This window comes from Hipposideros armiger, unplaced genomic scaffold (genome assembly GCF_001890085.2).
Source record: "Hipposideros armiger isolate ML-2016 unplaced genomic scaffold, ASM189008v1 scaffold_469, whole genome shotgun sequence".
Lineage (NCBI taxonomy): Eukaryota > Metazoa > Chordata > Mammalia > Chiroptera > Hipposideridae > Hipposideros > Hipposideros armiger.
Genome location: NW_017731819.1, coordinates 1,202,859 through 1,218,327, shown reverse-complemented (window position 1 = coordinate 1,218,327; position 15,469 = coordinate 1,202,859). Strand labels below are relative to the sequence as shown.

Here is a 15,469-nt window from a genome sequence, read left to right as displayed (position 1 = left end):
AAATTCCTGACCCTCCCCTAATTTCCCACTTCTCACTTTCAGCTGCTATCTGATTTTTTTTTTTTTAAGATTTTATTGGGGAATTGGGAAAGGGGAACAGTGTTGGGGAATTGGGGAAGGGAAACAGCCAAGTTGTTGTCCTTCAATCTTAGTTGTGGAGGGCGCAGCTGGCTCAGCTCCAAGTCTAGTCGCCATCCGGCTGCCCGTTGGCAGCTCGCAGCCGCTCAGCTCAAGGTGCCAGTTCAATCTTAGTTGTGGGTGGGTGTAGCCCACCATTCCATGCGGGAGTTGAACCAGAAACCTTGTTGTTAGGAGCACGTGCTCTCACCAACTGAGCCATCCTGCCACCTTTTGGCAGCTCAGCAGCAGCTCAGCTCGGGCACAGCTCACTGGCTCATGGGAATCGAACCGGTGACCCTGTTGCTCAGAGCTCGCGCTCTTAACCAACCGAGCCACTCCACTGGCCCCTGATTCTTTTGATAACGTATCCTCATTATCTAAATTACACACTTATATTGATGCATCTTAACTTTTTTAGTTTTAGGCATTATTTATTGACATCTCACTAGAGAAGATTAGAATTTAGCAGTCTCTTATATCCCCACCACATACATGCACATTGCCTATCCCCTTATTTTCACAATGTAGTTATTAGTCATTTAGATTAGCTCAGTATTTAGTGTTAACACTATTATGAGCATGTAAATGCTATTGTCAGCTGCGTTGTATAGCACATTGGGATTGTTTTTCCTTTCCCATGTGAACTTTTCGTTTTCTCTCAAGTTAATAATTATTTTATACTTTCTTATGTTTAGCTTTCTATGTCCTTAATAGTTTATCTGGGTTTTTTTTTTTTAAGTTCTCATCTTTCTTCATAGTCTGTCTCCAAGTTGCTTTTTCCTGTTTGTTTTGTCCTCTTTCTTCAGATGCTTCATAATCCTTCTCTGTTGTCTTGGATACAAATGAGACATTAAAAAGCTTTTGGGGGGCTGATTGGTTAGCTCAGCTGGTTACAGTGTGGTGCTGATAACACCAAGGTTGCTGGTTCAATCCCTGCATGGGCCACTGTGAGCTGCACCCTCCTTAAAAGAGTCAACTATGCCATTGTAGCATGAAAGCAGTGTGTAACCAATGACCATGGCTGTTCCCCAATAAAATGAAAAACAAAACAAAAACTCTTATGGACAAGGGTGGGGCTTGTCAGTCACAGCTTCACTAATGTGATCTGGCTAAACTATTTCCTTGGGCGACGTTAAAGTTAGTGTCTGTGGGTTAGGCTCCCAGGAAAGGCTTTTCCAGTCAATTGCCAAAAGGTATTTTCCTGGTCACTAGTGTTGTAGGAGTGGGATAAGGGAAGAAAGCTTGAGATCTCAAGTGTGATTTCTGTCCCCTAATGTTACTTTCTCCAGGGAATAAAACTTAAATCTGCCACTGGAGTGGGGAGGATATTTGAGGGGTGGCACTGGGGGTCTAATTACATAGTCTTTTAACCACATAGATCTAGGCTGCCAATTCCTGAGCCCTCTGGATCATATTATTTCTTGGCTTTCTCTGCTGCCAGCTTAAGGTTGGCCCTCTTGAGTTAGTTTTAGTCATTACCAGATGCCTCAATGTTTTCAACTTCTGATATTCACTCTTTTCTCCTCTCTCATTCTCTTTGCCTTATTGGTTTATGTGTCTTTAAAATTCTTTTACTGAATGGTTCAGAGGCATAAATTCATGTATTTTTTCTTCCAAGATATCTTACCCGCTCCCCCCATACTTCTATTCTCTTACCATTTTAGTGCATCGTATTATGTTTTAATTCTGTTTGTTTCCTTCAGTAGAGTTCTCCCAAATCAAACTCCATGTCCTGTTCCTCTCTATATCCCCTGGACCAGGGCCTGGCACAGCACTGATTCTCAAGGAAAGAATGGACCAACAAATGAATAATAGATAAGTTTGTGTCCATTAATCCTTTCCCCCATGCTTTACATGTGAAAATTATTTCCCCTAATGGAAGACCGTCCTCCTTATTTGTAGAGTTCATCCATGCTTGCTAATCCCAGCAGGAACTTCCCTTGAAGACACATTTTCTGATAAAATAATGCTTCTGGAATTTTTACAAGCAAAACATCCACAGGAATGCAGAGGGCTAATTTGAATGGTCCACATGCACAAATAGTTATTTTTAACTGCTTTAAGAGCATTTCCTAAAAGAGAGAGTGCACAAATGTACATAGTACACAGAAGACTTTCCCCATATTAGGGAGACAGTCAAGTGTGAATGTTGTCCCTGAAGGGAGATGAAATGAGAAACCTAAGGAGATGGGATGGGAATTAACAACTATTACGTTTCAGCACGAATACAGGTGAGGTATTTTATTCCTTTAAGAGTCAAGAAAGGAAATAGAATGAAGAAAAGGCAATTAATAAACATTAGGGAAATACAAATCAAAACCACAATGATGGTTACCTACCAGAATAGCTCCAACCAAAAAGACAGACAATAACAATAATAAATGTTGCCAAGGATGTGGAGAAATTGGAACCCTCATACGCTGCTGGTGGTAATGGTGCAGCTACTTTGGAAAACACCCTAGTAGTTCCTCAAAAGGTTAAACGTAGACTTATCATATGACCTAGCAATTCCACATCTAGCTATATCCTTGAGAGAATTGAGAACATATGTCTACATCCACATAAAACTTGTGTATACCAGCATTATTCATAATAACCAAGAAATGGAAGCAACCCAAATGTCCATCAACTGATGAATGGATAAACAAAATGTGGTATACACATATAGTGAAATATTATTCAGCAATAAAAAGAAATGAGCTTATATATGCTACAGCGTGGATGAACCACAAAAACGTTGTAAGTGATAGAAGCCAGTTGCAAAAGACCACATATTGTATGATCCTGTTTATATAACATGAATTATTGCAGATCAAAAATATAATCAGGAAATTTGACCCTCTGGAGGTTGATGCCATTTCTTCTGCATTTATGTTGTTTTTTATTTTCATATTTTAGGCCCCTGGTTTGATATGTACTTAACTGCTCGAGACTCCGTTGTCCTGAACTTTAATCCATTTATGGCATTCAACCCTGACCCAAAGTCTGAGTATAATGACCAGCTCACCCGAGCGACCAACATGACTGTTTCTGCCATCCGGTTTCTGAAGACACTCCGGGATGGCCTTTTGGAGCCAGAAGTGTTTCACTTGAACCCTGCCAAAAGTGACACTGATACCTTCAAGAGACTCATACGCTTTGTGCCTTCCTCTCTATCTTGGTATGGTGCCTACTTGGTTAATGCATATCCTCTGGATATGTCCCAGTATTTTCGCCTTTTCAATTCAACTCGTTTACCTAAACCCAGCCGGGATGAACTTTTCACTGATGATAAAGCCAGACACCTCCTGGTCCTAAGAAAAGGACACTTCTATGTCTTTGATGTCCTGGATCAAGATGGGAACATTGTGAGCGCCTCTGAAATTCAGGCTCATCTGAAGTACATTCTCTCAGACAATAGCCCTGCCCCTGAGTTTCCACTGGCATATTTGACCAGTGAGAACCGAGATGTCTGGGCAGAGCTCAGGCAAAAGCTGGTGAGTGGGGGCAATGAAGAGACCCTGAGGAAAGTGGACTCCGCCGTGTTCTGTCTCTGCCTAGATGACTTCCCCATTAAGGACCTTGTCCACTTGTCCCACAACATGCTGCATGGTGATGGCACAAACCGCTGGTTTGATAAATCCTTTAACCTCATTATAGCCAAGGATGGCACTGCTGCTGTCCACTTTGAGCATGCTTGGGGCGATGGTGTTGCAGTGCTCAGGTTTTTCAACGAAGTATTTAAAGACAGCACTCAGGCCCCTGCCATCACTCCACAGAGCCAGCCGGCCAGCACCGACTCTTCTGCTGCTGTGCAGAAACTCAACTTCAAGCTGAACGACGCCTTAAAGACTGGCATTAGTGCTGCTAAGGAAAAGTTTGATGCCACTATGAAAACCCTCACCATTGACTTTATCCAATTTCAGAGAGGTGGCAAAGAATTCTTGAAGAAGCAGAAGCTGAGCCCTGACTCGGTGGCCCAGCTGGCCTTCCAGATGGCCTTTCTGCGGCAGTATGGGCAGACGGTGGCCACCTACGAGTCCTGCAGCACTGCAGCATTCAAGCATGGCCGCACTGAGACCATCCGCCCCGCCTCCGTCTTCACAAAGAGGTGCTCCGAGGCCTTTGTCAGGGAGCCCTCCAAGCACAGTGCTGGAGAGCTTCAGCAGATGATAGCCGAGTGCTCGAAATACCACAACCAGCTGACCAAAGAAGCAGCAATGGGTGAGATGGGGTGGGGAGCGTGCCCTTGGGTCTCATTGCCCTCAGCACGAGGGTAAGCCTCGATAATATTCTACCCACATCTGATTTCCACCCCATCACTAGGTTTACGCCATCTGCCACTCACAGGTGATTATTTTTTTCTACCTAATAGCCCAAACAGCTAGACGAGCCTCTAGGGATCAGAATGTTCTCTCTTCCTAAGCAGGGATAGGAAAATGCATCTAATCTCATCCTCATTTAAGGTCACTTTCAGGTGTGACACAATTCTCGATTATTTATTGGTCATCAGACTCAGTTTTGACGATTGAGGATTTCTAAGCCCACAGCCCCTCTTACTTTACCTCAGATACAGTGTGTTGGCTCCCTGTACATAGGCCATCTCAGAAGGTCTTCCCAAATCTAAGTGTCATCCTTTTTTGCCTCTTTGTAGTAAAATTTGAGACCAGGAAAGGACCTGGAGGATCACATAGTCCAATTCTTTCATGTAGCCAAAGTCCTGGAACTGAAAGGAACCTCCAAGCCATTCTGGTCTCGTCCTTCCCCATTTTATAGGCAGGCAACTGAGGCCACTGGCCCAGGGTTACACAGCAAATTAGCAGTAAAGCTGAGATTCGAACCCTTGCCATTTTGTTCCACTGACTCAATGTTGTCTTTTACACTTGACTTGGATTTTGGGTTTTATTTTAGTATTTGAGTCCATAGCTCTCTTCACGTACTTTTCTTGACTGTTTGACTAAACTAATTTAGTTTCAGACTTTTAAAAATCATGTTTTCATTTTAGGCTCATTTTAGTTTAGCTGTTGACAGCTTTTTTAAGGAAATATTCTAGAATGAACTGCTGCACAGGTTAGTGACCTGGAGGTGCGCAGGCAGAGGCAGGCAGTCCCTTCTTCCATGCTCAAGGATGCTGTGAAGGGGACTCCTTCATGGGTGGGGGGTTTTTACTAAGATCCCTTTCAGTTCTGAGATTCTGAGACTCTGGCTTTTCATTTTGTCTCTGACAGGCCAGGGCTTTGACCGACACTTATTTGCTCTGCGATACCTGGCGGCAGCTAAAGGAATTGTCCTGCCTGAGCTATTCCTGGACCCTGCATATGGGCAGATAAACCACAACATCCTGTCCACAAGCACGCTGAGCAGCCCAGCAGTGAATGTCGGCGGCTTTGCCCCTGTGGTCTCTAATGGCTTTGGCATTGGGTATGCTGTTCATGACAACTGGATAGGCTGCAATGTCTCCTCCTACCCAGGTCGCAATGCCCGGGAATTTCTCCAATGTGTGGAGAAGGCCTTAGAAGACATGTTTGATGCCATAGAAGGCAAATCCATCAAATCTTAGCTTTTGGGCAGGTTAAAAGCCTCCATCGCTTCATTGACATGGAAGTTGAGGCCTTTGTAGCTAACAGGTGCTATTCTGTGACTAATGAAACTAATCATGAGGTGCCTGAGCACTCAGTGCTGTAAAGCTTGAGCTTTAAGATCATGGTTTTAAAGCTAAACATATATTTTCTGAGTGGGTCTAGATCATGGCTAATGTGAGATTTCAGTTTTAAGGGCACTTGATCAGGTGGTAGGAGTTGGAAAAATAACTCAGGTGTATTTATTATTGAGGCAGAAAATAAAATTATTGCTTAGAGATGGTTCCTCTTGGGGTTTTTTGTTTGTTTGTTTGTTTTTTTAAACCTAATTTCCTATCCCCACAAAGAACTTTCCAACAGTAAGTTCAGGTAATAGTAAGTGGCTCCTGGCTCTTCTGATGGCGGAAAATGCTGTTTCATCCTCTCTATAAACTAGCCTCTCTCCTGGGACATCCTCTCTAAAAATCCTCTTCATTTTTCTAAGCAGTAAACTGCTGATGCCTGATTCTGATAGTCCTGCTGCAATCAAAGTTATTCCAATGGATTTAGGAAGTGCCATTTTACTATTGTTCCAGCCAAAGGAAGATTTATAATTGGTATGTGTTTGTTTTAACCAGTTGAATCTCATGTACTAATTATGGCCTAACGTAGAAGCAATTACTGTACATTTTGTATTTGAAACTTCTCCATGGAGTGACATGAACACAGAATTTTACAACTTACTGTTAGAACACTGCTGTACCACAAAAGGGTGTTTTTTTGAAAAAGAATGGTTTTACCTGCATTCCCAGTCGCTTGCCCAGCGAGTTACTGGACAGCTGTTATTTTGGTTTGAGCCAGTTGCCAAGCATTTCCAATGCATTATCTCATTTCATCCTCCTTATAAACATTCCATCACATCTTAGCTGATTCTACCCATCCTTCACTCAGTAATTATTTAATGAATACCCAACGGGTATCAGGTTCTCTGTATTCCGTTTTTGATCAGACATTTGATGGCTGCCAATGCACCTAAAAACAAAATGCTGCTCTTGTTCATGAACCACAATCAGGAATACCTGAACTTCTGGTTCCACCAGGTCCTCACTTGATGATACTTGCCCAGGGGTTTACAGTGAGCAAGCCCAGGTCTCTTCTACCCCAATACACTGCTGCACCAAAACACTCAAGACAACTAACCTTGGAATAGGCTTGTGTGCGGTGTGAAGTAGGGTCCCAATTTTTTCGCACAAAGTTAAACAATTGCCTCAGCACCATTCAGGTTAATTTCCCCATGATCTGCACCACCACCTGTCTAACCAGTTTTCATACAAACATACATACAAAAGACTACTGTGCCATTGGTCTTTTAGTATCACATTGCCAAAAACATACTGGCTTGTCACTGCTTTATGAGTACATCATGATATCTGATAGAGGAAGTCTCCCACCTGTTGTATCATACAGATTTCAGAATCCAGTTGTTAAAAAAAGTTGAGATTTCAACAATTTTATAAATATTTGTAGTAAATGATCATCTTTATAATATCTTCCTATCTATTAATAACAGTATAGGTCTCCACTTATTTAGGCTTTACTATAATTCAGTAAAGTTTAATAATATTCTCCATTAAGGGCATGAACCTCTTTGATAGATTTTTTTTTAAAGGAATTAAAACGCTTTAATTAAAAAATCATGAGTGGATGATAGTGTGTAGAAACTGAAAATTTACAAACTATTTTAAAACCTGGAATCGCTTTGACTGTTTAGAAACTACACAGATGGATGGATCATGGGTGGTGGTGAACAGCAGAAAGGGATTATGGATGAATCTGCATTGTTCTAGCTGCTCCCCATGCCACCCGTCTCCGAAGAAAGCCTGACATTGATTAGATATTGAGCCAGGCTAATGCTAGCAGCAGATCCAGTGATGGTAACCTGCCTATCAGTAGATCCTTCCACTGGGTTCGCAATTTTGATCTGCGCCCCATCTGACGGATCGCATTGATTTTGGCGCCCTGACGCCCGATTATGCAGCCAATCAAATCATTTGGAATGGTGAGTTCATGAGAAGTAGTCTGAGCAGATGCATCCAAACCTGCACTGAATCCGGTGTTGCCATGTGTCATGGGAAAATGAGACTGCTGCATTGCCAACTGGTGCAACTTGGTCAAATCTGGCTGTGGAATGGCATACTGTCCTTGAATGGCACAGGCCTCTAGAGGTGGTCCCTCCAGGTCAGGGTTGAGGCACATGGACGGGGTGGAGTGGGGAAAGCTCGCATTGTCGCTGCCTGTGCTGTACCTGTCCTGACCACCTGCAAAGATGCCTGGAGAACTGGACAGCTTGGGCCAGAACGGGATGGTCATGCCCTTTCGGGGGTGGGGGGTGGGGGGGACGGGACTCCAACATGACCACGCAGATCTGTTTCACATACTCAATGATGGATTGTGGAATGCCAGCAATAGTGATGGTCCACTCAGTTGAGGTGGGGAGCATATCCCCTGCCACCTGGACCTGAGCCCCTGTACTCTCTTATTTCCTTGATCTTGCAACCACCTTTCCCAATGAGAGAGCCACACTGACTAGCAGGGACCACCAGCCTTAGGGTGACTGGGGGTCTACTGGCAGCTGTGCTATTGGTCATAGAGCTGCTAATGTCCTCTTCTAGTTTGTCAACGATCATAGCAAAGGCTTTGAAGATGGCATTAGTGATAATTCTCTCAGGACAATTCCCTTCTGAGATGTTGATACGCGCGCATCTTCTTAACTGATTCTTTCTTTCCGATGATACTGCCTACTTCCTTTCCATGCGTAAGTAGCCGGATGGTGAGAGTGACGTTTAATCCACCTTCAATCACACCGGTGTCTTATGTCGAGCAGTGTTCTGGGGAGCTGGACTTTGAGTGGTCAAGTCTTTGGTCACTGGTGGGGGTGAAAGCCAAAAACTGCAGGCGGGAGGCGACTGAGGGGAAAAGGGAAGTGGGCGGGAAGGTGAAGGGGGCCCCCCGCGGGGCGAGCGAAGGAGGAAGGGGGAAAGAGACCCGGGGCAGGCAGATGGGCAAGGCCGCAGCTGCGGCTGCTCCAGCTGCTGCCTCTGCTGGTCTGGCACCTCTTTGATAGATCTAATTCCTAGTTACTTTTGGGGGCTTTTGTTGCTATTTAAAATACTTTTATATTTTGCATGTTGCCAGTGTACCAAAATACATTTGATTTTTGTATATTGATCTTAAATCCAGCACTTAATGCTTTTGGATTTGCTAAGTGGAAAATCATTGAAAAATTCTTTTTAATCCTTTCACCTTCCTTTTTATTGTCTTATCACAGTATGGAACCCTAAAGCACAATAAATAAGAGTGATTGATGGTATCCTCTCCTAACCCTCATCTTGAATACTTCAAACACATCTGCTATAGGTTTTCTGTAGCTATCCTTTAGGAAGTGAGGGTAGTTCCTTTCTATTCCTAGTTTGCTAAGTTTCTGTGGTGGTTTTTGCTGTTGAATGGATACTGAATTTTACTGAATACTTTTTCTGCATCTATTGACATACTCTACTTTTTCTTTTAATGTTAATGATTATTTGCGTTCCTCTACCTCCTGAAAGGTGAGAAAATAATTTAAAATATAAACACTGAGGTCCTTTTAGTGTTTGTCCATAAGCTTAACACACACTAGCTGGTAAAGAGACTAAAAACCAAAAAGTCTGCTCATCCAGCCTGAGCTTCCCCTTGCTTTCAGGCTGGGCTGTGCCTTAGACCCAGTGAGTGGACTTGCTGGGAAGGAGGGGCAAAGAAGCCGTTTTTGTCAGGTGCCAAAAAGAACAGGCCCAGGAGCCAGGAACACAGGGGACTTAGAGGAAACATGATGTAGCTGCCAGACTGGAAAGGGTACAAGGTAAGTAACTCTTCACCACCCTTGGGCACAGCCACCTTTACTGGAAGTCAGAGGATGCCTTTCCTAGTGCCTCACATTCAGCCTGAGAGTGGGCAGACCCTTTCCCTGTAGGCCATTCAGAAAATGAAGGTATTTTAACTTCCAAAGAATTCCAGGCTTGAGCAGAACACTGGAGAAATAAGGTCTCTTGTAACAGGTTTTCCAAGTGGTAGGTTCAACAGTTTGAAGGCATGAGCACGCCCTCATGACCTAACTGTGCACTGAATAACTGTCCAGTGTGTGTGGGATCTTCAGACCCAGGGAGCCAGGCCCGTGACTGTTGTCTTCACATCTCCAGAGCTGTCCAGGGGGGAGAATACGAAGTGTGTCACAAAGGGGACAAACTAGGACCTCAGGAGCCACAGGAAGCTGACTCGGGGTAAGAATTTTCATACTGACTTCCCTGACGGGAGGAGGCTGCCCCATCACAGCAAGTGAGCAGAGACCTAATGACCATCTGGTCAATATTTTATAGAGCAGATTCATGCCAGGACTGGACTGCTGATCTCTACAGTCCCTTCTGGCCCTGGGATATTAAATGACACCAGCTAACAGAGATGCCTGTGTTTCCTTGAGAGCCAAGCTGGTCAATGCAGTGTCTTGGCTCAGGACTGTTGTGCTCATGGCATCATTCCACAGGCTCAGCTGCACTTTGTACCATTGGCCTTGACACCTTTGGTCTCCTGGGTTGACTTGCCCACTCCCCAAGAGCTAGAGAGCCCTTAGAAGCTGTGTGCTCCTACGTAGTTTGCAAATTGGATCAAGTGTAAGATTCTTATTGTGGGAAGGTGTCAGGAAGCAGTAAGACCTCCAACATGAATTCTTATTTGTGGAGGGAGTGGCTGCTACCTGACTACCTTCGTGTACAAGTACAGCACAAACGGGGGCTTTATTGGTGGGGCCTGGAAGCTGTGACAGAGCCCAGCATGCAGACTGAGGGCTTGGAGAGCTGCCAGGAAACAAGGGATGAGGGGATGAGCCTCAGTGGGCTCTGCTGCTTGGGGCACATTGTCCCTTCTCAGTTCTTAGAGGCAAGTGTGCAGGAAGAGGGTTCAGCACTTCACAAACTGGTGGGTCACCTCGTAGATTCCCACAGACTCCTGAGCCTTTTCATCATATTCAGTCCAGTCCTATGAAAAATAAAAAAGGCAGTATTAGCCTCATGAGGCAGCCTGGGACAGTGAGGAACACTGGGACTTACAAGGCTCAGTTCGGGCTCTGACTCAGATATTCATGAACATGTATGACCCAGAACAGAGCCAGACTGCTCAGGTGTGAATTCTAGCTCTTCTAGCTTTGTGATTTTTGGGCAAGTCACTTAATCATTCTGATCCTCAGTGCTGTCTTCTATTTTAAAAAAAAGAAGGGAGGAACAACAATAGAATGCATGTTGAATATTGAAAGAATCAAATAAGGTAATGTGTAAAAGTATTTAGCATAGTGCCAGGCACATACAAAAGCTCAGTAAATTCCAGTTAGTGTTATTATTAGATGCTATGCAAATTGAAGTTTCTGTCCTTTCTTCCTTTGGAGCCTGAGCACAAGGCTTCCTTATCTACAAAGCAGTAACATGTCCAGTAATACAGTAGATTCTCATTATTCGTAGTAATGTTCTACAAAGTCACCACAAACACTGAATTAGTGAATACTGAACCACTGCTCCCAGAAAAAATACAAGGTTAGGTTCCTGGGAACATTAGATCACAACATTTTCTTCAACCGATCAATACATAACCTTGCTTCTTGTATGTTTCTGTTTAAAAACACCTTTTTAATATATTGCCAATTCATTAAAATTGAACTCACTGCCAACAGCACTGTAACTCCTGCCTAAACAAAACTTATCTAACCTGTATTTTTTCCAGCAGGCACATCCCAGCCTTCTTGCACATGGAATACCAGATAGCACTTCAACACTACACTTGGGGCCATCTTAAACCCCCAATCACCAACAAAAAGCACAAAGATATAAAGTCAGTTTTCCATTGATGAGCCTTGTTCATCAAAAAGGTAATTTCCACCAGATGCCCCACAGCACCCTGCAAGGCCCCCAAGTCCTGTACCTTCTCCTGCAGATTAATGTCACTGAAGATTGTCCCCGATTCCACGCCCTCAGCGGCAAACCCAGCCTGCAGGTGACAAGAAGGCAGCAGTTAATCTGAGGGAAAGGAGGCATGTGAGGCCTGGCCAGGGAACTGGCTTTTCTCACATCTTTGGGAAGGAAGGACAGAGATGCAGTGTGGGCAGCTGTTCTGGAATAACTACTGAGCCTCCAGAGCCTGGCAGCTGCCCTGGGACTAGAATGGTTCCCCCAGTTAGAGGCCTGGACCAGAAGGCAGACGGTGTGGGGTAAACCCTTCCACTAGCCCTGACTGAAAGACCCTGGGCATGTCACTCCCCTCTTATTTACGAAATGGGGATGACAATACTAGCTCTTCTGCCTACCTCACAGGCTTGTTGTGAGTTGTAAATGCTGCACCAATAAAGTGGGATGAGCACTGGCTCTGGAGTCAGACAGACCTGGGTTCAAATATAGTTCTGCTGCTTACTAACCCTGAGCAAGCTGCAAAATCTCTGAAGTTCTTTCCTCATCTGAAAAACAGGATGAATAACTTTACAGTGTCACTGTGAGGACTAAATACAGTAACATGTAAAAGTGACCAGTATGGTGTCCAACATATGGTAGGCACTTAATTAATAATAATAATTATTAGAAAAGAGAGTTCCTAGTCCATAGTCTCTGTAGGAAGTAAAGTTCTGTTGTGACTTTCTATAGGCCCTCCCCAAAGGTACAGGATCCCCAGGAAGTCACACATACCTGGGGCTGGAAATCAACTGGTTCGAGGCCCCGGCACTCAAATTCTACTATTGTCTTGAACTTCTCATTGTCTTCAGCCTAGAAAGAAAGGATATTGAGGAGGTGGGCCCAACTGGGCCCTCAGGATGACCCCATTGTCCTTCTCCTTCCTGTCAAGCAGACCCTTACTGCCCCTGTGAGCCCAGAATGGGACTCAGGAGCACCTCATCCTCTTCTGGAAGAAGCCTGCCCTGAGCACCTGACCCCCATGAGACCTTGGACAGGGATGCTGCATGCAGAACAGAGTATGGACTCGAGTCCACCTGCCTGGATGTGAGGCAGAGCTCTGGCTTTCTTCCCCTCTGGGCTGTCAAATGAAGCTGAGGAAACCATTATAGGCTTACTGTGAGAATATGAAATATATGTAAAAGTGCCTAGCAGACAGCCCAACACTGTGCTCAATAAATGGTAAATAAAATGATCAAGATCACAAATATGAGCAAGAACATTAAGCTACAAGGTCTCCAGATCATCCAAACGGCCCATGATACTTACCTGCAGCCCTTTGTTAACCATCTGCCAGGTTGTGAAGGCAGGCGGCTGACTGATATTTGCTTGTGGAGGGGGCACCTCTGAGAGGGGTGGTGTAGCCAGGAAATTCATGCCTACCTCACCCATCGGTCAGAGACCCCAAGTGCCATTCCCACACACTCACTCTTGTTCTATCATTCACTGTATAATGATATCCTGCACACCAAATGTGCCTGGCACTGATGAGGCACTTCTCTGTTGGCCCTGGCGTGTTTTTTGTTTGCTACTCTCTCTTCTACTAGATTATGATTTATACTTGAGGGCAGGTTCTCGTTTCTCTCTTAATCTTCAGGACAAAGCTGAGAATCTGGCATAAATGAGACATTTTTCAAAAATACCAAATAAGAAATGGATAAATACAAGTTAACTGCCCTTCTTTAAACAAACAGTCCAAAGCAAACACACCCTCCCTCAGCTTTGGACTTAATGTTATACAATAATGTATAACTACATAATAACATGCACAATATCAAGGATGGGATGTACCATTAAAAGGACTATCCCACCCATGGTTTCGGAGAAGGGCTCACTAGTTCTCCCTAAGATGTAGATAAGGCATGTGCTCCCAGGGAAGCATGGAAACTGAGTGGCCAGGTTGGATCAGAGGTTCCCTAAGCTCCCACAGCCCAGCACGTACAAAAAGGCACTGCAATAGCCTGTTTATGAGTCTTTTCCTTACCAGTCAGTGTATGGTGAACACACAACTGCTAGATGAGTCAGTGAATGAAGAACAAATAAGCACATGAATGAATGTCCTATGGCAGGTCACTGTGGTGCAACTGTAACTGTAAAACCCAGGCCTCCCAGCTCCCAGCTTAGGTTTAATCCTACCATGCCTGCCATTATAGCAGGCAACTTACGTTGTAAGATTTGATGGTGCTGCTCAAAATCTCTGAAACATAAAACAGAGGACAAAGTTGACATGAATCCATACCTTGGCCGTGCCGCAGGTCCCCAGATGGGGCTCTGGGAGAGAGTCTGCTGCAGGAGCTTGCATATGTTAGGCTTGGGTCCACCCACAGGTAACATGGGCCTGCTTTTGGTCTGGTGCCAGGAAGCTAGGGGTAGCCTGACCAAGCTCAGTATTCACAGCCTGACCTACCGATGGAGTTTTCCCTTGAGCACAGCTTACACTTCTGGACCATGGAGGCACTGCCACGGCCTCCCTTCAGTGCCACACTGTCCTAGCAAGAAGTAAACAGAACCTCTAGTCACATATCAATTAGACATAGGGTCCTGAAGATATCCAGTCCCATCACTTATTATCCAGTTGAAGAGACCAAGACCCAGAGAAGGTGAGGGACTTGCTAGGACAAGAATCTTGGGGAGGCTTCTTGAGACTGAGGAAAAGGGCTTCCCCTTGATTTTGAACTCTGCCTCAAACCCCAAAGAAGCCTGCTGTTCCCAGTGTTGATCAGACTAATGCCTGCCCTCCCAAGCCACAAAAAGCAAGATCCAAAGACCACAGAGATTAGGGTCACAGGGTCCCCATATCCCTATCCAGATATGTACATGTGGGTGTGGGTATGGTGGTGGGGGGAGCAGTTACCATCAGCCGAATGTATTGCCACTTCTCTGAAATCTCACCACAGTTGCCACATTTCATCTTGGGGGAAAAAAGAGTATTAGTAATTAGCCCAGTAGGGCAGATGCTGAGGGAAGGGTAAGAAGGTAGGCTCATAATCTAGGCTCAGTAATTTCACTTCAGCCCCACTAAGGACATAACCAGACTTATCTCTGAGCAAAGAACAGGCCAACGTGTTTCTCATGTTGGCATCCCCACCCTCCTCTAAGAATTGCCCAGTCTAGCTGGGGACTCAAGACTCATGGGTACTGAAATGACCTCAACAGGCCCCACCACCCACTCTGCTAGTTAGGAGCCTCCTCTGTGTTCCTACAGGCCCTGTATGCCCCTGGTATAAGTACTGAGTACTCTTTTGTTACTGTATTTCTCTGTCTCCTCTAGATTCTGTGTTTTTTGAAACCAAAGAACATCAATTTCCCAAATAAGCTCTGGCACTTGGGCTTCAAAACATATAGAAATAAAGGTGGTCAGATGGCTTCCTGAAAGAGAAAAGGCATTTGCCAGGTATTGAAGAATGCTGGGATTTAGATTAGAAGGAAAACAAAGCAAAAGCTCTGGGATCTGGGAGAGTGGAAGGCTTCAAACTGCTTAGGTAAGAGGGGGCCTCTTGACCACGCCACTTGAGTACTAAATTACCAGTATGGGGCGGGGACCTTAAGGGTGGAGCCAGGCACAAAATTAAACGATTTCACAATAAAACCTAATCAACAAATAAAACAAGGTGAAATTATTCTCCTTACTAAGTAATCACAATATCCCTTCAAGTAGCCCTTAGTTTAGCATTTGCTTACATACCATGAAATATTTAATGGACGAAAAAATTACAAAAGAAATTCCAAGGCATTGCATTAAGGAATAACCAATAAACTTTAAAAGGCAAACATAAAGTTCTATTAAAAAAAAAA

The 15,469-nt window shown here is 44.4% G+C and overlaps 2 protein-coding genes and 1 pseudogene across 2 annotated transcripts in view; 1 reads left to right on the top strand and 2 right to left on the bottom strand.

The window, feature by feature from the left end:
* The window catches only part of CPT2 (carnitine palmitoyltransferase 2), a 21,629-nt gene extending 15,666 nt beyond the window's left edge, over positions 1-5,963 (top strand). Inside the window, exons 3-4 of the mRNA XM_019666387.1 lie at positions 2,990-4,323; positions 5,328-5,963. Of these exons, the coding sequence (XP_019521932.1) occupies positions 2,990-4,323; positions 5,328-5,659 (1,666 nt within the window). The 3' untranslated portion in view covers positions 5,660-5,963. The remainder of the gene's footprint in view (positions 1-2,989; positions 4,324-5,327) is intronic.
* Positions 5,964-7,008: 1,045 nt separating this feature from the next.
* Positions 7,009-8,562, bottom strand: LOC109395438 (poly(rC)-binding protein 2 pseudogene; annotated as a pseudogene).
* Positions 8,563-10,351: 1,789 nt separating this feature from the next.
* On the bottom strand, positions 10,352-15,463 carry CZIB (CXXC motif containing zinc binding protein). The gene is made up of 6 exons (XM_019666431.1): positions 14,529-15,463; positions 14,082-14,163; positions 13,840-13,871; positions 12,410-12,487; positions 11,655-11,720; positions 10,352-10,721 (listed from the first exon to the last, which is right to left on the bottom strand). The coding sequence occupies exons 1-6, from the start codon at positions 14,658-14,660 to the stop codon at positions 10,644-10,646; spliced, it is 468 nt and encodes a 155-aa protein (XP_019521976.1). The 5' UTR covers positions 14,661-15,463; the 3' UTR covers positions 10,352-10,643.
* Between the last annotated feature and the right edge of the window lie 6 nt (positions 15,464-15,469).

What these genes read in the sequence shown, in the direction of transcription:
- CZIB (XM_019666431.1), bottom strand. Translation starts at nt 14,660, where the DNA reads ATGAGCCTACCTTCTTACCCTTCCCTCAGCATCTGCCCTACTGGGCTA. An exon ending in GGCAATACATTCGGCTGATG is followed by an intron (nt 14,164 to 14,528) that starts GTAACTGCTCCC and finishes ACTTCTTGCTAG; the next exon opens with GACAGTGTGGCACTGAAGGG. An exon ending in CAGTTGATTTCCAGCCCCAG is followed by an intron (nt 11,721 to 12,409) that starts GTATGTGTGACT and finishes TGTCACCTGCAG; the next exon opens with GCTGGGTTTGCCGCTGAGGG.